General features: G+C 42.1%; 1 protein-coding gene across 2 annotated transcripts; it reads left to right on the top strand.

Annotated features, from left to right (window-relative positions):
- The first annotated feature begins 229 nt into the window (after positions 1–229).
- On the top strand, positions 230–25,897 carry LOC129101684 (atos homolog protein B). Of its 2 annotated transcripts, XM_054611587.1 has the most exons (11): positions 230–559; positions 10,804–10,993; positions 16,263–16,449; positions 16,623–16,836; positions 17,320–18,675; positions 20,445–20,503; positions 20,825–20,924; positions 21,564–21,722; positions 22,736–22,804; positions 22,971–23,176; positions 23,362–25,897. In XM_054611587.1, the coding sequence occupies exons 5-11, from the start codon at positions 17,488–17,490 to the stop codon at positions 23,513–23,515; spliced, it is 1,935 nt and encodes a 644-aa protein (XP_054467562.1). In that variant the 5' UTR covers positions 230–559; positions 10,804–10,993; positions 16,263–16,449; positions 16,623–16,836; positions 17,320–17,487; the 3' UTR covers positions 23,516–25,897. The 2 variants fall into 2 exon arrangements, with proteins under 2 accessions (XP_054467562.1, XP_054467563.1); XM_054611588.1 differs by lacking the exon at positions 10,804–10,993.
- The last annotated feature ends 49 nt before the right edge of the window (positions 25,898–25,946 follow it).

Below are 25,946 nucleotides of genomic sequence, written 5' to 3'. Positions count from 1 at the left end.
GTGTACTGGGCGTTTCTTGAATTAACGCATTGACCAATCACGGAGCAGGATTTATGAATAAATCTGCATGTTTTAAAGAAAGCCTAATCCCTGACTGCTGATTCGTTGACAGAAAAACTAAGCGGCCAATCAGTTAAATGACAGGCGCTCAGCTGGCCGTGAAGCCCCGCCCCCTATATATTAACCAGCGAACCCCGGAAACGTTGTCGCTTAAAGGGACAGGAGGAATTTCAGGCAAAAGGTTGAAACAACGAAAACAGCTGCGAGCACAGAAAAAAAAAGAAAAAAGGACAGAGAGGAAGGGACGTGGTCAGCCAAAAAAGCGAGCTATGTGGCAAGAAAGAGTGGGAGGATGAGACTGGATCTGTAGGATTGTTTTAACTATCAGACACCAGGCCAGGATTTGGCATCGAGGTCGTTTTTCTTTCTTAGCCACCTGGAATGCGACAGCGCAGCAGTCAGCAAGACAGATAACAAAAAAGGCCAAACTCCCAAACGACAAGGACGCGTCAGTCCAAGCTGGTTTTTTACATCCGGAGTCCACTTTTTTTTTTGTTAGGTGAGTAGGCTTCAATATCTTGACATTTGTCTTAATCTTCTGCATTGTGTGCACTCTAATGATGGTGTGCAAAAGAAAAAAAAAATGTATATTTCCTTGGTGCTTAAATGTTATCATTATGAACGTGCAGGTTGCCACAGTCAATATTTTCTTCATTAATCAGAGTGAAGAATGATAGGAATCTAGCCTAAACCAGCTGATGACCTGACAGAAGCTTGCAGGGTGCAGGGGGCGTTCCCTGCTTTGTCTGCCTTCCTCTGTCTTTCTTTTTGTTTGTTTGTGTGTGTGTGTGTGTGTGTGTGTGTGTGTGTGTGTGTGTGTGTGTGTGTGTGTGTGTGTGTGTGTGTGTGTGTGTGTGTGTGTGTGTGTGTGTGTGTGTGCATGTAGTCTGCGGTGATTCCAGACAAAGTGATAGAAACCCCAATATATCTATCACCATCATGGGTTTGTGTGTAATCAAAATGCATGTGTTAATATTTGATTTTCATAAATGCACACTCATGCCCTCCTGGCATTGTGCATATGGGCTGTGCAAGGAGGGAGGGATCAACCAGCACTACCGTATATGTTTATACATGTATAAATATATATCTGTGAGATTATGGCTATAACTCAGGGGATGAAGTGATGGTAATCACTGTTACAGGAGAGGGATAGCACTGAGTGCAGTGGGCGTAGTTCCATTTGGTTTGCACTTGGGAGTTGCATTGCATCATGCAATGAAGGGAGCATATGTGTTGGCTCTAAAGCCTGGTTACAGTGTATATAAAATATATAAAGTGTTAGAGTAGAGTCAGTTATTACATTGTTATTATGCTGAGGTGCATTGCACTGCCTCCCATTATCCCGACCAGCAGGGCATGATGGCATTGACACACACATTAGGCATAAGTCAATGCAGTCACGCTCACCATACAGCACACATGCATATGGGAAACCATTAGCTGTCTCACATGTATGTAAATAGAAGATTTTTGCATACCACACACACAAACCCACACACACATTGCCGCAGCAAATCCATCTGCAATAACTCCACATTTTTCTCTCTTTCTTGCCTGTCCTTGCGTTGCTCTGACAGCCACCCCCCACCTTTCTGTCTGGGAGAAACCAGTGGGCTTTGTCCTCAGCTGAGTGTGACGTCACACAGATCTTTGCTGTAATCAACCATGAAGGCGAGGTGCATTATGTTTAGCTGGCCTGAGTCTGGGCTTGTCCCATGAAGGATCACTTTGTAACTTAAGTTTCCAAATGCTAAAACACACTGGAAAAACAAAAAGAAGACGAAATGAATTCAGTCTATTTAGGTTAGACAAAGAAACCTAGAAAATCTTTTCACATCAAAAAAAGGGAGTGAGTGATACAAAAGAATTTTTCAACATTGAAGGCAAACAACACGATTAATCCTTAGCCACCACTGTTCTGTTTGCTTACTTAACAATATGTAACTACTAATATAATCACCCTCAGCAAATAATTTGTATGCGTCTATGCTTACTGCCCAGCCAGGTACATTGAGTTAAGCAGGGGTGTGGTCATGAGCAGCCGTGTGTTTTCTCATGGTAATATATGGAGCCACGAATACCTAGAATAGTATTATAGTTAACATGATGCTAACTTTAGGCTTGTGATACTGTAAGAGCCTAGTTTCTTCTGATTTTGTCAAAATGGATTAGGCCCAGACTAACAATGTTACGGCCTCTGTTAAACATTTGCCTGCTTTTGGCTCTTCTTACCTTGCCTGTGTTTAAGCTACAGTATATACTTTTATTTAGTTAATCAGATAATCAGTGACATTAAGGATTCTGAGTTAAGGGACACCATTCAGCCTGTGGTCCTCTTTGTGCTCTATGTTTGAATTGAATATACCTTTCATACCTCTTATGGCTCTCTGGCTGAGTGGTTATGGTTCACGGTATCAATTCTCCCTTTTTAGTGTCTGAACCTGGCAGTGCTCTGAATGTGTGGAAGGTGGGGGTGGCTATTAAATGCTTTGAGCTGATGAAGGCTTGTTGTCAGTCCTGTGATGTGTCTCTGCAGGATTTGATGTCAGAGATTACGGATGATTATGTGGGTTAAATGCAGTACTCAACACTGCTCTGGGCTATATTGATCTCTCGTGTGTGAGTGCATGCACGTAATGTACTTGCATCTTTATGAGAGCTAGATTATCTAGGTTGTTATAAAGAGAGAAAGTCACTAGGGGAATTACACCTTTCAAACTTGAAAGTACAAGTTTAAATATTTTTCTCCCTCTCTTAGTAACAATTTATTGCATAAATAGCACCTGTGTATCTTTGACAGGTACCACTTTAACCTTGAAACCCTCACCTTGGGCCTTACACATACATACTAGCTAAACCTAGCTTCAGGCTTAACGGTAAACGTCAGTTTGTCCACTTAACTGTCTGTCAATTAAATTAACTAGCTAGTCCTCTTACAAAGCCTTCAGTGCCTGTCAATGAATTAAGTGAGTATTGGGAGACTATTTCAAATGTGGTATATTGAAGTATATTGACAATTGGACCCAACCCAACACAACAAAACAAGAAATGGAATGAAAGCTGAAACATAATGATGTAGTCGCCTCAGCAGTATTTTGAAGTATTGGATTAATTGAGGAAATAATTGTGTTATTTAAGTCCAATCTAAGTATCTCAAACAGCCCACTACAGCCAGGATTGAATTTTAATGTAGGGTCTGATTGACCTTCCGAAGGGTGGATAGAACTGCTTGTTTCATGCTGGAGTTGCATAAATGGTGGGACTGAAAACAATCAATGACCAAGAAAAGCGTGAGCCACAAATGTATAATTTGAAGTTGTAATTTAGAAAATCTAATCAATTAAATCTTCAGCACATATCATATTGGGGATCAGTGCAGCAGTAGAATACCTGCAGAATATAAATATTGAAAACTGTCTTAAAGCTAAAAAACGAGTAATGTCCACTAATATATATATATATATATATATATATATATATATATTTTTTTTTTTATTTTTTTTTTTTTTCATGTTTCATTAATAGTAGAAAAAAACGCATAAAATCTTTTGTGAGTCAATCTGGAATTGTCCCTTGTGACAAGTTCTCCATCTTTGTTCTGGGTGTTTGGTGGCTCCATATATAGGAGCACCCTGTTCAACTTTATTCAAACACAGCTGACAATAGAAGTCCAGGGAGAGAGAGAGGAGGATGGCAGGGCGACGGTACCACCTGCTGAATAAATCAGCATGGTTTGACATTACACCCTGAGAGACAACGCGCTGTGATATCCAGTCCTGTACAGTCTGGGTATGTGAGAGTTTTATCTCTGGCTGTCCTCAACTATAATAGAAGGACAAGGCATTTATCAAGCAAGAATGATAAAAGTTATTGATTAGTCAGTCATCAGAAAATTAATCAGCAACCATTTTGAAAATCTATCAATTATTATGATGAGATTATACAAGAAAGTTATTGCCAGATTAACCGATAATGAAAAATGATTTTTAGTTGCAGCCCTACGGGAGCTGTTCAGGCTTCTCAAAAGAGGATTTGGCTTTTTAAAAAACCATTTCAGATCATCATAAACTGAATATATTTGGATTTATGATGGTTGGTTGACAAATCAAACCATTGAAAATGTCACCATGGGCTCTGGGAAGTTTTGATTTGTTTTCAAATAATTGACAGATTAAGCAATGATTTCTTGCAGCCTGAGTAGATGTTGGAAGGCAGATGTATTTCTGTGCATTAAATAGGTCATCACAGAGCTTATCAAGCTAAGACCTGTTCACTCTCTGCCCCTCTCCCTTTCGACCTTGTCTTCTTCCCTCTGTCCATTACTCTCCAGTAAGTTGTCATTAGTCTCATTTCCCTCGCCTAGCATCAAAGCCCTCTCGTTGTCTATTCATCCTTATTTTATTCTCTCCATTTTGTAGAGGCTCAGTATGTTTGACAGGCCTGGGCCTTTGCATGCATCATTTGTCACTTGAATTGACCGTTAAGCAGAACGGAAAAAAGGTCAACAATTCCCTGTTGGATAACTGTGATACTCACACTTGGAAATGTATTAATAATATAATTTATGACTTGATTTGTATGTTTTAGATTTGTTTATTTCTTTAAACAGTAATGACCTTCAGGCAGTGATCCAAACTGAATAGGGAGCCTTTTGCATTGATGTTTGCAGTGTACCTTTTCGGCTGAAACAATCAGTTGCCCAGTCATGTTTTCCCTAATCTCAAAGAACATAAACAATGTATTTCCTGCAGGCCTGAAAGCATATGTACGTCTCATGTCCTCCCAAAGAGTTTTAAAGCTGCAGTGAACACCTTCAAGGAGTACAGGGCTGTACATGTGTCTGTCTGCGTGTTTGCTTGTTTTCCAAAAAGCCTAAGAGAAATGAGAGCTAATCCCGCAGTAGGCCTAAAGAAGTGGAGCTGTGAAGCATTTTGTTTATCATTGTCATATCTGTATCTTCTTTTGTATACTCACGATTTCAGAGCGTTAGTGCGCAGCAAATGTGTGTGTGTGTGTGTGTGTGTGTGTGTGTGTGTGTGTGTGTGTGTGTGTGTGTGTGTGTGTGTGTGTGTGTGTGTGTGTGTGTGTGTGTGTGTGTGTGTGTGTGTGTGTGTGTGTGTGTGTGTGTGTGTGTGTGTGTGTGTGTGTGTGGATGGCTGGTCTTGTGCGTCTCATCAGAGCCAGGAAACAGCTGAGCCGGAGCGTGTTTGTCCAAACTGCACTGACCTGAGTCCTTGGCAAAATCTCTTTTTGTTTGTGGCCCAATGTAACAAGCAGAGGACACCATCAGTGTTATGACACAGTTGAGAAACAGTCACCAGATGGGCTGAAGAAATTACATTTATGACAAGCTATCTCACAAGATTAGTCTCACAGTGGGATCATCTAGTCATCCAGCATGTATGCAGTATGTGAGTCATCAAAGTGAACAAGAATATGTTATATTGAAGCCATATCAAGGGGAAGGTCATGCTGTCAGTGCTTTTCCTAATGAGTTTGGGGGTTCATGGTGCATTTTGGAGACAGAGACATGAGAATAAGATATAATTGTGAAAGATATAGCCTATAAATTGTAGATTTATGTGCTGCTTGGATTGAAAGAGTCTGTGTCATATTTTAATGCAGAAAAGGGTTATGTGTTTCATCTAGTATGATACATTGGCCTTCATACAAAGAAATACACCCATATCCAAACAGTGTCAAACTGATTTAGGTTGCTTGTGTTTAATTTAGGTGCTTGTGTTATGTATAGTTGCCTATTTTCCCTGCCATAGGGCTCAAACATTGAGCAGCATCTCTTGTGCTACCAAAGCTTCTCATTATTAACAGCTGCTTAACGAGCAGACGCCTGTGTGTATGTGTTGGACTGATCTCAGGATTAACCCTAGCCAGACCTCTCTCTGCCCTTCACCCTGTAAACCCCCCCCCCGACCAACATGGATGAGCCGCTCTCTGTGTAATCGTGTGTTTTAGTTTTGGTATACACTTTTGCTTAAGGTCATCTTAAAGAAGGCTGATGCTTTGTTTCCTCCACTCATTCTGCTGCTGGGAAATGATCACACACCTACAAATGTCGATACAAGTGAGTGATATCTAAAAGCTATTGTAAGATTCTCCACCATATCAACAAGTCGTGTCGGCTGCTGCAATAGTGAAAACATGCCTTGGTTAGGTACTGGTGAGCTACATAACAAAGAAAGGGATCTTTTGATTTCAATGCCCAGATGGCAGGGTGGACCTCGTTCAGCCGCTACCAGTCTGAGTGGTGCAACACCACCATGCTGTGCGAGTTCCCCAAGCATGAAGAAGGAAGAAAAAAAAAAAGGAATTGATTCAAATTGAAGTAAAAAAACAAAAAAAACAACAAGGGACAAGAGGAAGAAACACACAGACACAGAGAGTGAGGTGACGAGACAGAGAGAGAGAGGTAAAAACAGACAGGCAGCTGAATTCAGTGTGAGAAGGAAGGGAGGAGAGGTGGGGTGAGAGAGAGAGAGATGGGGCTTTATTTCCTGTCCACCATGAATAGGCAACATATTTCTCTGGAACATTCCATCCTCAGAGCTGGCCCGGCCTGTCACCAAGACTCAGGGTGCCACACTCCTCCCCATCTCTGCATTTCTTTCTATTGCACTCAGTGTCTCTCCCTTCTCCTTGTACATATCAACCATTTCTTAAATGTTTCTTTCCTTTTACTCCCATCTCCCCGCAGTAAAAGTAAGCTAAACATTAAAGGTTCAGTCAGAATGTTACTTACCAGACACTGAAATACATACAAAAGAAAGAAGTAAAAAAATCAGGACATAACGTTGGTGTGAGGTGTAGATCAGTTACTTTATTAGAGATTCTTTGTGATTCTGCGTTACTATTTATGATGGATTGGTGTTGAAAGATACCCGGATTGAACTTGATTACACCAAACTTTAATAATCTCTGTCAGGAAATTTAAAACCAGCAACTAGATACTCTAAAGAAAAACTTCCACACTTGCAGAATCTAGTCGTGAATGGTGGAAATGATTGCAGAAGTGGATTGAGAGGAACATTTGGTAATGGAAAAACAAACAGTAGTTATTTGAGGAATGCTTTACTGGGACAGTCCGGTGTTTAAAATGGACTGCCAAAAAGTCTGTGTTCAGTAATGTCTATTTCCTGCATGTTCTCAATTTTAACCTAACCCCGATCCTAAATTTAACCCTCACCCATTATATCAATTGACACTCATATATAGCCACTTGGTAGTAAAGTAGGCTGTAAAGTTAAATTATTAGCCATGAAAGCTTCTTTTCTGCCTATGATCTTATTTATCATCAGGCAGCTGGTCAAACATACCCTTCCAGAGAGAGTTCATTTAACAGGATTGTTACAGCGCTCAAGAAATGTAAACTAGCAACCACTCTGGGTGGGAAACGACCGGCAGGAACTGGCTATCTGAGGTTGGTAAAGCTGAGGGTTTGGTTATAGTGGTCAAACTGGCAGGTAAGCATGTTATCCAGAGTTCCTGTTCTACTTTATATTTTTGTTGCCTGCAGAAAGAAAGCTGGAAGGACACGCTGACCTGCAGAGAAATAAGGGTTGAAAATAGAAAGCAGTTAATGTTATTAACATGTGGTGACACGTAACAACTGGCACTAATATAAATAGAAAATGAGGACTAAGACAAAAGCAATGAGCTGTAAGTGAAAAAGCCAGCACTGAAAATGGGAAGGATGTTATATTTATGATCAAAATGATTTAACGTGGCTTTAATTTATGCTTTACACTGACAGGACAAAGGGGGCCGTAAAATTAATTTCACACACTAATGGTTGTATTTGTAAACATCGGCCTTCCTACAATATTACTACCTTATTACATTATACTAATTCACTCTAATGTTACGGTCAAACCAGACACATTGCATCACAAAATTCTAATGGATCTGAGCCAGCAAGTCAACTATTCAGTGCTTCAATGCCATTGTAGATATTGACTGTGAAATTTTCTTCTGCACACTGGAGCTTTGTTGATGTCCGCTGTTTGTCTGCTGCCTGCTCTCATCCCCTGCTTAAAAAGATTTATACTTCTTAGACATGCATAGGTATCTATGTGTGTACTACTAAAACACTTTAGTACATGCCAACAGAAATGGACATGTAAACACACATGAGGGGTCCATTCCTCTTTATACATGTTCAGTATTACACAGACCCCCCTTCCTCCACCTCCCCTCTTCCTCTCCTCCTTTTGTTCTCTCCCTCCCCGAGAAGGAGGAGGAATTAGATTTGCTTTTGATTATTTTTTTTACACCGTGACTAAATGATTTACTCAAGGAAGTTTTGGGCTTGTCCGATTAAAGCTCTTCAGTTTTTGAAGGCTGTGACTGTTTAGTGCTGGTGGGTTAAACCCCCCAAAAAACACAGCTGGTGTCACTTTGAGAGTCTCAGAAAAAACAAGATATGCTTGTGTTTGCGCGTGTGTGTTTCTGTGTGTGTGTGTGTGTGTGTAGCGCAGTGTTTCACGTGCGATGGAAGATAATTCAACTCCCACGTTGTGATCAAAACAAACACTGTTCTCGAGTCAGGATTGCATCAGTGCGTGTGTTTGATGGAATGTGAATGAGTGAGTGTTTTCAATGCTTCTTTCTCCTCAGCTGCACTCAGAGTGCCCTTCAATGGAGTAGGATCATCATAAAGAAGACACACCCTTTTTCCCCCAAATATGGAAAGCAACATGGGCTCTTAAAGGGACAGAAGTGTGTTTTGAGTAGGCTGAAACACAAAATCCAAAATAACAGTGCTGCTTAAGAGCAGAAAGACCCCATCATTACAGTTTTTACGGGCTTCTTGCCTCATTTCAATCTGCCCTGATCTCTCTGTCAGTTATTTCCCTCTGTCTATTTTGATATCCCCTACTCCCACGTCTCTATATTTGGAGGTACCTAGCTGAAGCCGAGTGTTGTTTTTCAAACCTCATCTGATCAGAATTAACAGGACATTTGTTTTTTTCATGATTACAATAAACATGATTACTCAACCTATTGTTATGACTGTTAGAATGGCAGAATGATTCAAGTCACATCACTTTAAGTAACTCCAAATCCCATGTCAAACTTTGTCAAAGAGTTTTACAATCTGCACAATGTACAACACCCTCTATTCCTAGACCTTTAATTTTGTTGAGGAAAAGCTCTGTAAAACTACATGCACGTTCTCTTCATCCTTCTGTATGATGACACAGGGTGATGTAAAGTGAGCAAAAGATAGAAGTAGATGAGGAGTCAGGGTTACTGTGAGTTTTGTCTGTAACTAGAGGGCAGGGCACAGTTGAGTGCTAATAATGTGGTCTTGACAGCTTCAGGTATGTTTTGTGCACAGGGCTTTAACTTGTATAATCTCCACCGTGTGCGTGTGTGTGTGTGTGTGTGTGTGTGTGTGGTGAGTGCGGGACACGCAAATGTATGATGCACTTGCTTACACTGTGTGTACCTTAACCACATCCCTATGTTGGAAATAGTTCTTGCCCAGTCAACATGCTGTTCCTTATTAGCTCACAGATTGCAAAATACACAAACACATACACCCGCACACAGCTGAGGGCTGCTCCTGGTGCTCAGCTGATAAAGTTTTTCACATGCACTTCATTCTCTATCTGCACTCTGGCAGATAGCAGATAAGCCTTGTGCTTTTGTGCTTGTGAAGACGCTGTGTACTATTCCATGCCACGGACAGAGTGTCTTTGTGTGCCAGCGAATAAGACAGCAAAGGACTTGCACAGATGTTTGCATCTTTATTCTCTGAGGCTTTCAACACACAACACACACACACACACACACACACACACACACACACACACACACACACACACACACACACACACACACACACACACACACACAACTAAACTGGGGAGCTGGCAGTGGTACACTATAGGAAGAGATTACACAAGTTAAACACTGTACACACAACACACTTGAAGCTGTCAAGAACAACAAAAAAATGTAACACACAAACATAGAGATCGTTTGAGGAAACTGCTCTTTGGTCTCATTCTCTACTTCTGCAGAACAGGCCAAGCAGGAGCAGGTGGGCGGGGTCTTACTTCCCCACGCCTCCTCCTCCCTTCCTCTCACTCCCTCCCCCGGCCAATCAGAAACTCAGCCACTACAGCTGACCCCCTTTTCTCTAGCCAATCAGCTGTCTGCAACCCCCCCCCCCCCCCTCCACTGTATGCCTTCACTGCTGAGTGAGCAAAGCACGCCTTACTCTATCAGCTGAGAGGAAACGACAGAAAGAAAACATAGGAACAAGTAGAGAGAGAGAGAGAGAGAGAGAGAGAGAGAGAGGAGGGTAGTGAGAGGGTTGAAAGGAGGGGCCTGTGAATTGATAGAGGAAGAGAGGGTGAGGAAGAGGAGGAATGGGAGGAGAGGAAAGGGGGAACGCGAGCATGTGAGGTGGCTTTCGCATACAAGATATTTTGGAGGGGCCTCGAATGAGAGAAAGGAAGAAAGAAGGCAGGAGGAGGGGGGGCTTAAGAGAGAAAAGGAACGGGAGGGAAAGAGTGAGATGGGTGAGGGGTGAGAGTTGTTGATGGGTTTTCGATATGTGTGTGACCGAGGGTGGAGAGAGGTAGACAGGAAGAAAACAACACAGAGAGAGAGAGAGAGAGAGAGAGAGAGAGAGACCGTCAGGCCTCCTCAGTCTCAAAACAAGCAGAGGAAGGTTGACTTAACTCTCTGTCTTTCTCAACACCACCTATTCAGGAGGAAGGAAGCAAAGAGAGTCAACTAACCGGAGGGTCGACAGAGCCAGTGGAAATAGAAAACACAGATGAGGACAGAAAGAAAAAGGCAGCGGAGTTAACCATCCAGCCACCAAAACTAAACAGAGGAAGGAAGGAGAGAGACAGACAGAGAGTGAGACAGCGAGATAAAACCCCATCTTCCTAAGAGGGTGAGTGTCACAAGTTCTCCTGCTGTCAAGCCAAGTGTAATAATGTTCCTCCTGTTATATTGTCAGCCGGGTTCGGGTGACTCAACGTCTCCTAAAATGGCCACATGAAAGGCAGACAGGCAGGCAGACAGAGGGAGGGAGGGAGGGAGAGACAGAAAGGGACCCCATGTCAAAAAGCATTCTCAGCAAATATGTCACTGAGCCAGCTTAGTTTAGACTGCCATGCCTCTCCAGCCTGAGTACTGTATGTGTGTTTGGTGTAACATTCTCCAGCTCAGAGGTTTATCAGTTTCAGTCAACTTGAGCTGTCCCCTGTCACTTTCAGGCTCTTTCATTGATGCTTCCTGTCTTTGTGTGATACTCAAACACACTCTGACTCTCTTTCTCTCTCTCACACACACAGTCTGCTGTGATTCCATCTCCTTGTTCACACTGATATCCGATTTTCATACTCTTCACGGCTGCTGTAATTGAATCAACAGGTGATTGTTTGCAGCAGCCCTTAGCAACTTTTTTTGTGTGTCAGAGAAGGGGCACATACGTGTACTATCAGCCACCAGGCACAGCAAAGGGAGTAGCCTAGGCGGGTTCTGCTAAAGGTTGATGAGGCAATCGGGGCGTTTGGGAGGCTGCTCACTTCATGCTGACGTTATCACACCTGGCTTGGAGCAACGGGTGGACTGAGGACACGAGGAGGGCAAAGTGCAGCTAGAGACAAGAATGTTTACAAAAGACCTGTTCAAGATGATGAGCTTATGTCATTCATTTTGGAAAAGTAATTGCAATTTGTCTATAACATGGAAGCCAATGTTGACCCCTTCTCTTTTATCAAGGGCTAGTTGGGCAAAAAGTGAAAAGAAGAATTTGCTGTCAAGTTTGTGTGTTGATAGATACGTTGTAATCTAATCAGCCACTACTTTTTAAATAATTTGACAGCATCTTGCCCTTCTTAATGTATAGGTGTGTTTTTAAGTCTTCAAAATGACAAATATAAACACAAGCACAGGGGAACAACCTTGCGTTTTGACTCCTGTGGCAATGCATCAGTGCACAGTGTTTCTCTGAAGGCTTTATGCCTCTGTATGGAAGAACATGGAAGAAATTAAAACATGACATATTAGTGTCAGTGGAATATAACCTAGTTGTGAGCAGCTATCCAGCCCGGCAACTCAGGATCTAGAATTATTCACATTTCAATTCCCTAGATCCCAGAGCCACTTGTTTTACTTAAAAAGTTTGCAACTCTAACCGCTTTTGAATCTATAGTACCACATACCTAAGTAAAGTATAATATGAACAAAATCTTGTATTATAATAAAATAATATAATCTTTAAACTAGTAAGAGCAGCTGGTCTTTTCCCTTTACCAATTTATGTGCAGCAACTGTCAATGAACATTAGATTTCAAATCAGAATTATTCAGTGGATGCATTTGTTGCACTTCTCATGAAGATTGTAAACAAAGTTAAGAGTCGTGGTAAGCTGTTGTATTTGTAGGTGTGCGTGCGTAGGTGTGTGTGGACACATGCATCTGGGTGTTGTGATGAATGTACACAGGCCAAATGTCAGGGTATTTTCTGACAATAGGTGCTAGCTGTGAACTATGCCCTCTTCAATCCTACATTTCAGTTAGAGCTGACTTTGAGGCCAGAGTCGTCGTCTTACCTCCTGATGAAAAGTGTGTGCAATACAACTGTGTGTGTCAGTGTGTTTCATTCTGTACATGTGCAACTTTTCAAAGTTAACCGGGAGCAACAGGGTCCCGGTCTCATGGTGATGAAATTTAAAAGCATCTGGTCCTCCTGATGTGTGACTTTTGATCTTTGACCAATTGACCACATCCTTCCTCGGCCTAAAGGAACACACAGCACATATTTCTACACACCTCACAAAAATTAACATCTCCTGAACAAAATGTTTGAGCTCAACTGCAGGTTGCCTCGAGTTAAAGGTGTTGAACCCTTTGACCTCAGTCGTTAAACATGGCTGTGTGTAAGAGAACTAGTGTTTCTTGATGCTGTTGCTTTGGTTTGGATGCCCTTGTGAGTTTTAGCTCTAGTTTTAGTCCACAGTAACATTTAGTAGTCAGATCAGGTTTTAGACAGCAAACAACATTTACAAGTACAAACTTTTTCAATGTCAATGTTTCTAGAAACATGTCTAAGTTTATTCTCATTTTGATGAGAGGCAAACTGTACCTCTTTTTAAATGCATTTTTTTTCCTCATTCAACACTTAACTGAATCTTTGTCTCATTGGGTTTCTGAGCCAAAACAGGCTCCATTCTAGTTTTTTTTTACCTTTTTTCCTCATTTTTCTTGGTTTCAGCCACACACACACACACACACACACACACACACACACACACACACACACACACACACACACACACACACACACACACACACACACACACACACACACACACACACACACACACACACACACACACACACACCTCCTTTGTTCATGCAAATTAAACAAACCTGAGGTGTGACTGAGTAAAACAGCACTAGCTTGAGTAAATTCACATGTTAATTTTTTCAGAGGATGTTTCTGGTGTGCAGATTCACTGATATGCACAGGGACCTGCTGTTTTATTTACTACTGAATATTTTTTTTAAACTGCAAAAAAAAAACATCACTCGCTCTGTCTCTCTCCTTCTCGCTCTGGGTGTTTCCCTCTTGTCAGGCATTTCTCATTCCTTTGTCTGTCATCACACCATTTCTGCTCTCGCCCGATCTCATTCTGAATGATTGCTTGCCGGTCCACTTTCAGATATGCTATAGATATTACATCGAGATTGTGCCTGGCCTGCAAATTATGTGCGAAATCTTTTTTAAGTGTAAACTTTTTTAAGTTTTAACATTTTAGTCACCCATATTATTAAAATTGGTTCACTGAAGTGGCAAAGAGTAGTTTTGCAGTAGTTTTATATACAGAGGATTACAGGTGAAGTACAGGTGTTATGTCATACCCTTCACTGTGTGAAAAGCACAGGTTTAGCATTTTACACAGATCAGATTGTACATGTAGATTAGAGGTGTACATGGGAACATTGTCTTAGGGGGCAGGTGTGAGTGTATTAAAAACATTACAATGTTCAGCGATGCAGTAATAGAGTTCCTAAGATCTCAAGTCTGAGCTGGCACACAAGCACAGCAACCTGAAGCCTTTTCTTGGGTTGAGGCCAGAGTTCCCCCCCTCCTCTGTTGGCTCCTGGATCAAGCCTGAAAAGGGCCTGGGATGCCTCTGCCAGCCTCATGCCCAGCTAGTTCAAAACAAGGTCAGAAATCAAGTGGGAACTAGCACAGAGCCTTTGGGTTCTCCCAGTGAGCTATGACACAAGCAGTGACTATTAATACTCAATGCTGACTCTTCTCCCATTCATTCCCCATCCCCCACCCAGTGTCCGCCCCTGGGCGCTCACTGTAGGGATCCACCTGAATTCAGGGGAGGGTGACCAAACAAGAGGAGGTGATTTCTCGTATTGTGTTGATTAACCAGATATCCCTGTTTGATTTGGGCAGTTTTGGTTTGGCTCAAGAGTGTCTCACCACCCCCACCTAGACCTACCCTATCTTGGGTTGTCAGTGTTTTGGGAGAGGCACTCCGTGTGTGTGAGTCCACCCAAGCTGGGTTTTCATTGTGACTGTGTGTGTGACTGCGTAAGGACCATATGTCATGTGAGTAATTACAGGGGACAAAAGCTTCATTCCTGATATCGACCCCATACAATTCTTTGTTTGCAGTGACAGGTAAGCAACTTACCTGATAATATATTGCAGTTGAGTATAATCAGGTAATAATGCAAAGGGGGGAGGGTCAGTCTCTCTCTACTTCCTCTTTTTATGTCCCTCTATTTGTATCCCTCTCATTCTGGTGTCTGCATAGGGATGTCTTGGACAGATGATCCCTCCCATCTTGTTGAAGTTGAAAACTGTATTGTCTTGACAGAATATAGAATTTGGTAAAAGAAAGATCTGAAACATAAAAAAACTTTTTTTCAGCAAAGTGATTTAAAAATCTGCTGCAGGTCACCAAGAGTGCAGCTAGGTAAGTTATGCAGTGGCTAGTTGGAGCATTACATACCTGTAAAGGAATTCAGGGGTTTTATACAACGTCCCTTACAGTTGCATCCTTGGATTCATTACAGGTGTTTCACTTTAGTGGAAAATACCTATGAACAACTCTGGTCATACATTTCCTTTTTATCTTTACTCTTGCTTGATCTTTAGGCGAGTTTCATCACATCTGTGTAAATGATGAATATAGTCATGATGATTCAAAAGGAAATACTAGAAAGTGAAGAAACAGGGTGCTGTGATGTAGGTCTGACTGGGAACCAACTGTAATTCACTTCTCTACTGCTTCATATGGGTGCCAGCAGGGTGTTAGTAAGGCCACCTTTCTTGGCTATTTCCAAAATCCTTCAATTGTCACAATTAACATTTCAAGCTTTGGCTTATTTTTTAGGTTCACAAAACACAGGCCTTTGTCTCGTTGTGTTGAAATGTTTGGCTTGTTGTACACACCTCATGGAGGACAGCCATTTTGATAGATATTTTCTTGGAGGAGCATCTTTGCAGACTCCCCCCCCCTCCCCTTTCTCTGTGTAGCTCTGCTTCCCTTTCTCCCTCTTTGTGGTCGAGCACAAAGGAGCTGTTATCCTTGGGCTACTGGTTGCCACAGCTACAGCTCACTGTGACGACACCACCCCCAATCCATCCCATATTCCCAAGTTCGGGTCCAAGTGGGTCGGGCAAAAGGCCGCTTCACTTAGCCTAGCGCTATTTGGTGCCAAACCTGAACTGGAAACATCAAACTCTCTGTTTCACGAGTGGCTCCTTTATGTTTGACCATCAACCCAAAGTGTTTGGGTTATTGTACTGAACAAAATAAAAAAGAATGAGACTAATATTTCTCGCCAAGTTAGTCAGCCTTGATGAGTCCTTAAATGGATAGAGACATATTATGTAATTTGATTTGTCCTTTGTGTTCTTCTCAAGTACAGTTAGACTTAAATATTGACTTCCTAACTTGCTCAGTTTGCACAATACGTGTGCCTTTGTCTGCTACAGTGCATGTCTGTTCAAGTATGCACAGGTATGAGGACCTATGTGTGTTTCTGTGGCTCTCTTTGGTGTAATTTTGAATGTTTGTGTGTTTTCAGGATGAAGTCTCATATTACTGTGACTGTTAGTGGGAAAGTCAGATAAACTAACTGCCCACTGATTACATCTTTTTCCACATCTTTCTGTTTCCTCAGGGATTCTGGGTGGAATGACCCTGTCATGATGCCACAGACGTGCCACACCCCACGCCCAGGGGAAGAAGGAGGGCGTGTCTGGCTATCAGCCAACCACATAGGGAGCCCCAATAGAGTTATTTCCAATTCCAGTTCAGAGACATTTCCCCTCAAGAGCTTCCTGCAATACTGACACTCGGCCCATGTGGTACGTTTTAGCCTTCAGGCCTTATCCTTATTCAACAATCATAATGCTATTAATGTGCAGTAACAATTTGCTTGTTACTTCTGGGTTAAATGAATCCAAACTGATTCTTGGAAATGAATCCAAGGTATGCAATTTATTACAATTTATATATGTACCTCTTTATTTCTCCCTAGGTTGTAGTTTTTGTGCTCACCTCCTTTACTCCTGCTTCCGGTGGAGTCCTTACCATTTCCTGATTACCTATCTTGGGATGTTGGCGTTGTTTCATGGCAGCTGCCATGGAGATAAACGGATTTCTCTACTAAACAATTTTAGACACAACCTCCAGATGTTGTGCCAGATGCAGGTTGTCCACACGGGCAAAATTGGACAAGGACATGCACAGAGGTGAGATGCTGATATCGGTCATTGTCTCAATATATTCATTCAATTACAAAGGAGACAAATTGGGTTATGCCTTTCCTAAATTGCATTATGTATAGTGGCCCATTAATGCATTTAAAGAGCTGTATTTTCATACTGTTTTAAAGCTGAAAGGTCCTGAGTGTTGCTTAAATTGTATGTTCAATCAAACTATGTCTAAATATATTAGTACCTGATTTACAACCACACACTGTTCAGATAACACCATGACATAGTGAAGTCATGGCATCATAGTCATTTGATCAAAAGTCTCAAGTGTCTATCTAGCAGATATCTATATATCATTAGATGTTCTCACAATATTGTTGACAGCTAATAAAGGTCCAATGCCTTCTTTTCCTTTGAATTGTATGAGGCTATTTTAGGTTTTCCATCACTCATACAGTGATTATTGATTTCTTCATTGAAGTCTCACCTGGATAGTAATCTGTATTTTGTTCCTTTCAGGTGCTGTGCGGCTCAGCTTCCTACTTCACACTGCTTGACAGCATCCCAGCAGGAATTGTAGGACTTCCTATTCCTGTGTAACATCTTCCTCTGCCTACTGGCACTTGTGAGGACTTACTTGACCCGGTAGCAAGTTACTCAAGACTCTTATCCTCCAGCAGAGAAACCATGCGGCACATTCACGTTGAGTTAGCCCACAAAAAGGCTCCATTAGAGCTTCCAGCCCAGGAGGGGGACTTGCCTCCACCTACAGCCCCAACACAGGGCCTAGACCCTGGTGTCAGACCGGGAGCGCCCAGGCACTTTGGCCAGGAGGAGTTGCGCCTCCAAAAGGTCTACCAGCTCTCCATTTTCTCCCAGTTAGGGGGATTTTCTACCTCCACAGAAACCCACACTGATACCCAACAGAGGCCTGTCCGGGTGGGCGTGAAAAGGGGGCTAGAGGAGCCGCAATTGACTCTTAAGCGCCCCCACCTTGGGGACTTCTTAGACAATGAGGCGTTGGAGGGAGGGGTGCTGTGTGGGCCAGCCCCAGCTCAAGGTGTTGGGATGGGGTTGGCGATGGGCCCTAGTGGGCCTGGTTCTGTATACTCTTGCACACAGATGGAGCACAGAGACTCTGAGGGGGGACTGTCACCAAGGTCTCCACCCCTCTCGCCCAGCAACAACCCCTCCCGACGCCCAACTCAGCACAATCATGACAGGCCCATTCCTGATGTATTTGCTCCACTCTCACCTAAATCACCCCCAATGTGTGACCCGCATGGACATCTCTGTGACCAGGGCCATTCCCTTGGTAGCTCAGCCAGGACCGAGCCACCTAATGGGGGCCACACACCCACACACTCACTAGGTAGTCCTGCAAATGAGAGCTGCGGTAACGGCTCATCTGGAGGCCAGCCCAGCCCCCACTTATATGAAATGTCCATGTATGAGACTCCCAACCCTGCTAGTCCCACCAGCCCTCCAGGCCCCTTCTCCCCCCCACACCACACAGAGCTGCAGGAGCCAGGGGAGGCCACCGAATGGGAAGTTGGACTTGAATCCTCCCCACCTGAGCGAAGTGCCACCCAGGCTGCCTCCTCATCCTCTGTTGGCCTGGCTTCCTGGGAGAAAACTCCAAGCAGTAATGGCCACCGTCTATCCGCTGGAGGCCACTGGCCAGCCAAAAAGCGTCTGCTGTCCCCGAGCGACACAGGGGAGTCATGCTCAGAAGACGAGGGCCCCTCCACATCCAAGAGAAGCAGGCTGTCATTGCTGGCTCCAGGACTTGGCCCGGCCTCATGTCGCAGCACTGACGCTAAAGCTGCCCCTTACTGGAATCACCTGCTGCCCTCTGCATGGGACCGGCCTAAGGTCAGCATATCCCGTATACTTCTGACTTGGAATTTTTCTTTTGTTTAATTTAATTTACCAAAACAACTGTGTCAGTTCAAAATACTATCCTAGCTTATAGCTAACATCAGCTGTTATGCAACTTGACTGACAGCTACCAGACAGTAACACCCTTTGGTGTACGAGTAGCTACTTCACAAGCTAGCTTAGCACATAATGTACAGTGGAAATCTGGTAAGTTGCAGTCAACGAAGATGCAGAATTATACATTACTGAGTACATTTGGTGACAGAAATGCAGTTAGCTCTGAGAAAGTGCTCCCCATTAGCGATGATCTCAGTGCAAAAGTCTGAAATATATGGATGAAACAAAATATTCCTAAGATTGTAATATTTGTCCTATCATAAAGTACTTGAAAGAAGCAAGTTAGAGTTGAGGAATACAGTTGTTGTTGTTTTTTTTATGAGGCTTTGGTTGGCTTAATGGCAGCATACATTAATAAAACTGCATGTGCATATTTGCATGCCATGCTTTTAGACCAAAAACATTTGGACCACCACATGCAGAGGCTTTGAATAAGGAATCGACGTTCAAAGGCAGTGGTTGATGGTATGACATCTGTGAGACTTGAACGTCCTGGAAAAGAGGCTGAGTCATAAATAAAAAGAAACTAAGAGAATGAGTAAATGTGAAAGAGTGAAGTGATGGGAGGCTCATTATCACGCCATGCTGGAACAGGCTGAGTAGCTCCAGAATAAAGCCCATTGATGGAGGGTCCATTGTTCCCCACATGAGTGTGCTGTGTCCCTCATACACATGCACACGCACATGGACATAGATCCTGCTTAAAAAATGGTTCTGGAAGTGAATTGGCCATTTTTGAACATTGGGGGGCCAGAAAGAGCTTTTAGTGTGTGTGTGTGTGTGTGTGTGTGTGTGTGTGTGTGTGTGTGTGTGTGTGTGTGTGTGTGTGTGTGTGTGTGTGTGTGTGTGTTTGTGTGTGTGTGGGATGGGAGTGTGCTTATGGTTACAATAGGTTTCATACAGTGGTGTGCTCATTGTGGCATGAGGTGTTTAGAGTATGCGTGTGGTAAGCACAGATAGAAACAGATGTAAGAAAGACCTGTGGACACAATTTAAGGACATCGAGGAAAGTGAAAGGAAGAGAAGCAAGGCTAAATTGTCACAGGTGATATTTCAGTGAATAAAAAGTTAGGAAAAATATATTTAACAGGCACAGAAAGGGGAGACAGGAGGATATTCCAAAATGCCGTCTGTGGTTTTGGTCGAGTGTGACGATGAGTTGACAAGCTGACCGAGAGCTCCAAGCTCTGTAGAGAGCCAGTGTAACCAAGGGTTGGCTGATACCAATAGACTAACCATGAGTGAAAGGTTTGCTGTGGGCAAATGTCCAGCAGGTAGCATAGGTTTGGGTACTGAGGTGCCTTCTGACAGTTGGGTGGCCTTTAAGATGAGCGGCAGCCTGGAAATGGGGAATGTTTATGCGTGTGATGGCACATCCAAAAGTCAGTGCTCAGTAAGTAAGAGGACACCTGAAATAAACATTTACACTTATAAAGTTCTCTCACAGAAATACAGAAACACTAACACCTTCCCATTTAGTCTTTATTTGAGTATCTTTTTTTACATGTCTGTATTGAGAACTTTAGTTGTTTAGCATTTCAAGCCAGTTACTTATTTGGGAATAGCTAAGGGCTGAAATAAATCTGGATATTCAAAGAGAAGAACAACTTGTAATTTCTAATTTCTTTTTTCATCTCTTTGTACAGACCCCCACAGACTGCACAAGATCAGGAAGACGGCTCAAAAGTGGGCTGCGACTGAAAAGGTGAGTGCTCCATTATATTTCCAACAAAGTCATATAATTAAATTACAAATAACAACATAAAAAGACACGCTTTCTAAAAAGGGATTTAGAAAACGCCTAAACTTCAGGAAGTGCATGTTAAGAGTTCAAGAAAATGCACACATGTGTATAGATGAGATAACTTCAATGCTAACTTCTGAATTGAAGGTTTTATTTTCCATCTGTTCTTGAATACTCCGACACTCTCAGAGGCCCATGACATGTTAGTGGGGATAACATGATTATAATCTTAACCTCCACTGACCAATGGTTTGTTTTCTTTGTTTTTGTTGTCGTATTCAGTCGGCAGCTGCGCAGCAGCAGACACACAGACACCGGTCGCTCCACACGTTCCAGTTGGCCCTCATCTTCCATCAGCAGATCACTACTTGGCAACTTTGAGGTACACATTATTTTACACACATAACTGCAGGAAAAGCAGGCATAGACAGTATATAAGAAGTGGACATGTCACTGTGACGTCACCAATTGGTTTGTTGACTGCCTTTTTCAAGCTTCATGTTCAGCATTTTTGCGTTACCATCTTGGTTTTTGGCAGTCGCCATCCTGGCTTTTTGTAACCGGAAGTGACATGAGAGGGTGGAGCTAATCGGAGGATTATAAGGACTAAGTTAATGGTAAAAATAAGCTAATGCCAAAATGACATGGGTAACATAACTATGATTTTTGCTTTACTACTTTGTGTAGATCATTTTACAAAGAGAATCATAATATATTGGCATTAAAATGGTTAACAATATAATAATGTTTTTCACGATTTCATGCTTTTAAAATAACCTCCTCTTGGCTCACATTGTTGTTTGTCTGCAGATGGATATTTTATTACTGTGTTGAACACTTGCTTTTAATGAAAACATTTTTATGGACTTCACAGTCCAAGTTTTTTTTTTTCTGATTTTTTTGGCCCAACTTGACTCAGAGTGCTCCAGTAAATACTCATACTCACTTATGTTTTACAGTATAAAGAATTTTAAATTTCTCCTGTTGACAACTACATACTCTCTTCTCTTGTGTGTTCCAGGAGTCCATACTGAAGGGACGATTCTCCCCATCAGGCCGGATTGAGGGCTTCACAGCGGAGATCGGTGCCAGCGGCTCTTATTGTCCACAGCACGTCACCCTGCCGGTGCAGGTTACATACTACGACATCTCAGAGCACAGCGCACCCTCACCCTTCCTGGTCAGTCTGTGTGTGTGTGTGTGTGTGTGTGTGTGTGTGTGTGTGTGTGTGTGTGTGTGTGTGTGTGTGTGTGTGTGTGTGTGTGTGTGTGTGTGTGTGTGTGTGTGTGTGTGTGTGTGTGTGTGTGTGTGTGTGTGTGTGTGTGTGTGTGTGTGTCGGTCTGTCTGTAAGACGTTGTGTAACTGGTAGACAAACAATAAACCAAACACAAAGACAACACTGTGTTTTGCACACGGCTGGTAGTGTGTTTGCTAGTATGAAAATAATACACTAATACTGAAAGAAAAAAGATGCAAAATTAGAAGTCTGAACAACTTCCAAAAACACTAACAGATATAGAATTGGCTTCAACAGGGTTGATGTTGGCTTGCCGGAACCAGATGTAAAAAAATATGTGTTGTGTTTTTACTTTCCTACACGCTTTTTTTCTCACATCAGTACTGAATACTATATATTGATCAGATACAGAATTATATATCATAAGATCACCAAGTACTTAGCAAGGTACAACCAGGATTAATGTGTGAGCAACCTTAGTTCTGCTTACACAAGTCTGAAACTGCAACTGTTGTTACACTAGACCCTTTGAAAACAGCTGTTTTCACTTCCTTAGCTTCATGCCTCATGTTGACTTTGAGTTGCTGTGTATAAAAGTGGCATTCAATATTATATGTAGCTGCCTTTGTAACTACAGAATGATGGACTTATTTTAGAATTAGTCCTCTTTCCAGTAGGATTTTTGTTTTTCCTGTGTGTTTAGTGGTTTCGATGAGGAATTGGTTTTACCTGCATAACCTAATGTGTTTCAGAGAATCAAACCAGAAATGAAAATTACTTTTGTAATATTGCTGTCATACTGCTGCTGCCTAGAAAGTTACATTTTTGCACATTTCTTCTTCACAGAGATCCTGAAGCTCACAGCTATTCAAATGTACAAAAGAACAAGTTATTGTGCAATTACAGTGATTGAGGACATTTAATCATTGCTGTGTCTCTGTCTCTCTTCCTCACAGGGGGTGATATCTCTCGAGCCTCTTGGAAAGAAAGGATACAGCATACCCAAAGCAGGGACCATTCAAGTGGTAGGTGTCTTTGCTCGGATAAACCCGGGTTGCCTATATCTCATTTGTGTTACCACAATGTTTAATCTGAAGTGAAAAATAATCTCTTGTACACTTAATTTAAAACCACTGCCTGTTTTATTTCTGGTGATTGAAATGCTGACCTTGGTCTTACATCTGTTCTCAGACCTTATTTAATCCCAACAAAACTGTGGTGAAGATGTTCCTGGTGACCTACAACTTCGGCGACATGCCCGTTAATCACATGACCTTCCTGCGCCACCGTATCTTCTTGGTGCCCGTGGAGGAGGGGGTTGAGGGGAAGGGCGAGGCGTCTCCAGGGGGCAGAGTTCCAGACAGGAAGAAGATTCTCTGCTACCTGATACATCTCAGGTATGACTGACAGTTCAACTGTCTGCATTGCGTTTTTATACCTGAAGTTTTGTTTAACACTTGACTTAAAATCACTAGCCTGTGTCGGGATGTCTGGAAAAGTACCATTAGATTACATTAACAACATGAAAGTCATAGTTAGCGAAAAAGTTTATTGCTAACACGTTTTTTTTGGTTGCTTTCAGATTCCAGAGCTCCAAATCTGGGAAGATCTACTTGCACAATGATATCCGGCTGCTATTCTCCCGCAAATCCATCGAAGTGGACACAGGGATCCCTTATGAGCTGAAATCTTACACCGAGGTGCCAAGAAACCCTAAATACTCTCCCCGCGTGTGACCCCAGCTTGACCCTTTGACCCTCCCCAGCGCCAATGCAGCCCCTCCCGTGCTTCCTAGAGAGGAGGGAGGGAAATAGACGAACTGCTAGAATGATGGACACAAAACTTGATAAGACTTGATGAGACACGCCACATGCACACAAGACACACGTGCACATATGATACAGTGTTTTAGTAAATGTGCTCCTTTTATGCATTTATTCGGCATTAGAAAAATTAAATCCGTCAAAAGAAATTGGTGATAGAAAATGTCACTAAACAAACAGGGAATTCCTTGTATCTTCCATTCATTGGATATGAAAAAGATTTTAGAAAAAAAAAAGCGTAAGAGCCGTTCAGCAAACATCAAAAGCAGGACATTTACTACACTTTTATCTGTACAAAAAAAGAAATGCACAAACAGCGACACACCCACACAGCACATACTACACACGTCACAGCTGAAACACTTCTGGTGGTGACTCTCTGAGTTCAGTGTTAACATGCATGCCTTGTGACTTTAAACACCTGGATTTTCCTTTAGTGCCGTATCACACTGTCCTTCACTCTGCCTGCAGCTCCAACCGCTTCATCGGACCAATAACTTACATTTTTCCAAAAGGCCACAAACAAAAAGCATGTCCATGACTTTGATTTGAAGAAAATAATTACCCCCTCACCAACTCGTAAACTTTCTTACAAGGAGAGAAGATGAGCAGAGACGCAAACACTAGTGAAAGCGAAGGCTGGAATGAAATCCGCCATCTTGACCGGGTGTCTTATTATTCGAGACTTGATATAAAACACTTACACGATTTGACCCAACTCAGGACACTTGTTGACGAAAACATTTCTCTTCTTACCATTTCACCTATCATGGTACAGACCGATGTGTACACTTCAAGATAGGAGGGTCATACCATGTCATGAAAAGCAGGGCAATCCAGTAAAATCTGTGTAGTCAGACTGAGGGACACTGTGCTGTTTTCTTTTTTTCAATTTTTCCTTTTTTTTTTAGATTCTGTTCAGAACAGTCTGATGTTGGAGCAGAAAATGAAAAAAATAAACAACAAGCTGTAGTATTTCTAATTTATGTTGTTTTTTTCGCAAATGTCTTAATAAGCAATATGCTGCACAAAGTAGAGTGTGTTTTTTCAGCCGGACGAGCTTTCTCTCTGGAGGTGGGAAACAGAGAAAGTGGAGAATTAGAAATGGGGGGAGGGAGGGTTGATGCGGGAGGGAAGGGTGGTGGGGTATTTAATATGGGGAAAAAGTCTATGTATATTTAAAAGAATAAACTCTGCGACTGGCGAGTAGCACCTGTCTTTGTTGTTGTTTTTGATTGACAAACATCATGGAAATACTACTTCCCATAATGTAATTTAAAAATGTGTTTAATTTGACCCTCCCTGCTTTATAAAGGTCTTTTAAACTTGTCAGACCCCCAGTATCCAATGCAGGCTTTCTGTTTATATATTTTAAAGTCTCAAGCCTGATGACAGTACTATCACATCATACAGGATCCAGAGTCTTCCTTAGAACAGTAAGTATCTTATTCAAAACTATATTAAAGTTCGACAAATTAGAGACATACTGACAGGCCAATGTGCATCACTAGAAACAGACCCAGGACTCTGATATCACATATCATATAACTCACTAAAAGAAAGCAGCTGACTAATAGTCACAAAAGAAAGCCTGAGAACAGAGAGTCAGCTCGATTTATATTCTTGCAGATTGTTTAGAATTTGGCATGAGAGAAAACCTTAAAGCTATAAAGGGCTTCCTCCCCAGGCTTCTACTGCTCCACTGAAACTGCTCAGTGGCAATGAACAGACAGACTTTGGTTGTTCTGGGCAGTCCTGCAAAATACAAATGTCAAACTGTGTGAATGTCAAGTACGGCATTGCTGAAAAAAGAATCCATCCTCTGTAAATATTCCCCATCTAAAAATATAGAGGAATGTCTATAAATGTCTCACCAACAAAAACAGCCAGTCATTCCTGCAATGTGCTGAAATATGGATTACAGGCTGGTCCTGAAATAATGGGGTCATTGTAGTTTGTGTAACATCCAAAAGATGGTTAACATGATGATGTTTTTTTTTTTTACTTACAGTGGGTAGACAAAATCACAAAAACACACTCTAATGAAAACATCTTAAAATAACGCTATAAGCGGATTTAATAAGATTACTGCTTGTCAACTGGTATTGACAACACATGTCCATTATATCCTTGTCACGTACCTTTAAATACATCTCTTCTGCTCCTCTTTGTTAGACTAGTAACCATTTTGCATTTGTGTGAGTTATACACCTACAGCTTGTCTCTGGAGCTCTGTTAAGTGTTTTCTGTTGCCATGAATGCCTATTTCATGCTTCTAAATTGCAATTAAATGCATTTGACCCACCTTTGTAACGTGGTTTATAATTTAAGAAGAACCAAGAAC

This window comes from Anoplopoma fimbria, chromosome 13 (genome assembly GCF_027596085.1).
Source record: "Anoplopoma fimbria isolate UVic2021 breed Golden Eagle Sablefish chromosome 13, Afim_UVic_2022, whole genome shotgun sequence".
Lineage (NCBI taxonomy): Eukaryota > Metazoa > Chordata > Actinopteri > Perciformes > Anoplopomatidae > Anoplopoma > Anoplopoma fimbria.
This window is presented reverse-complemented; position numbering and strand designations above follow the sequence as displayed.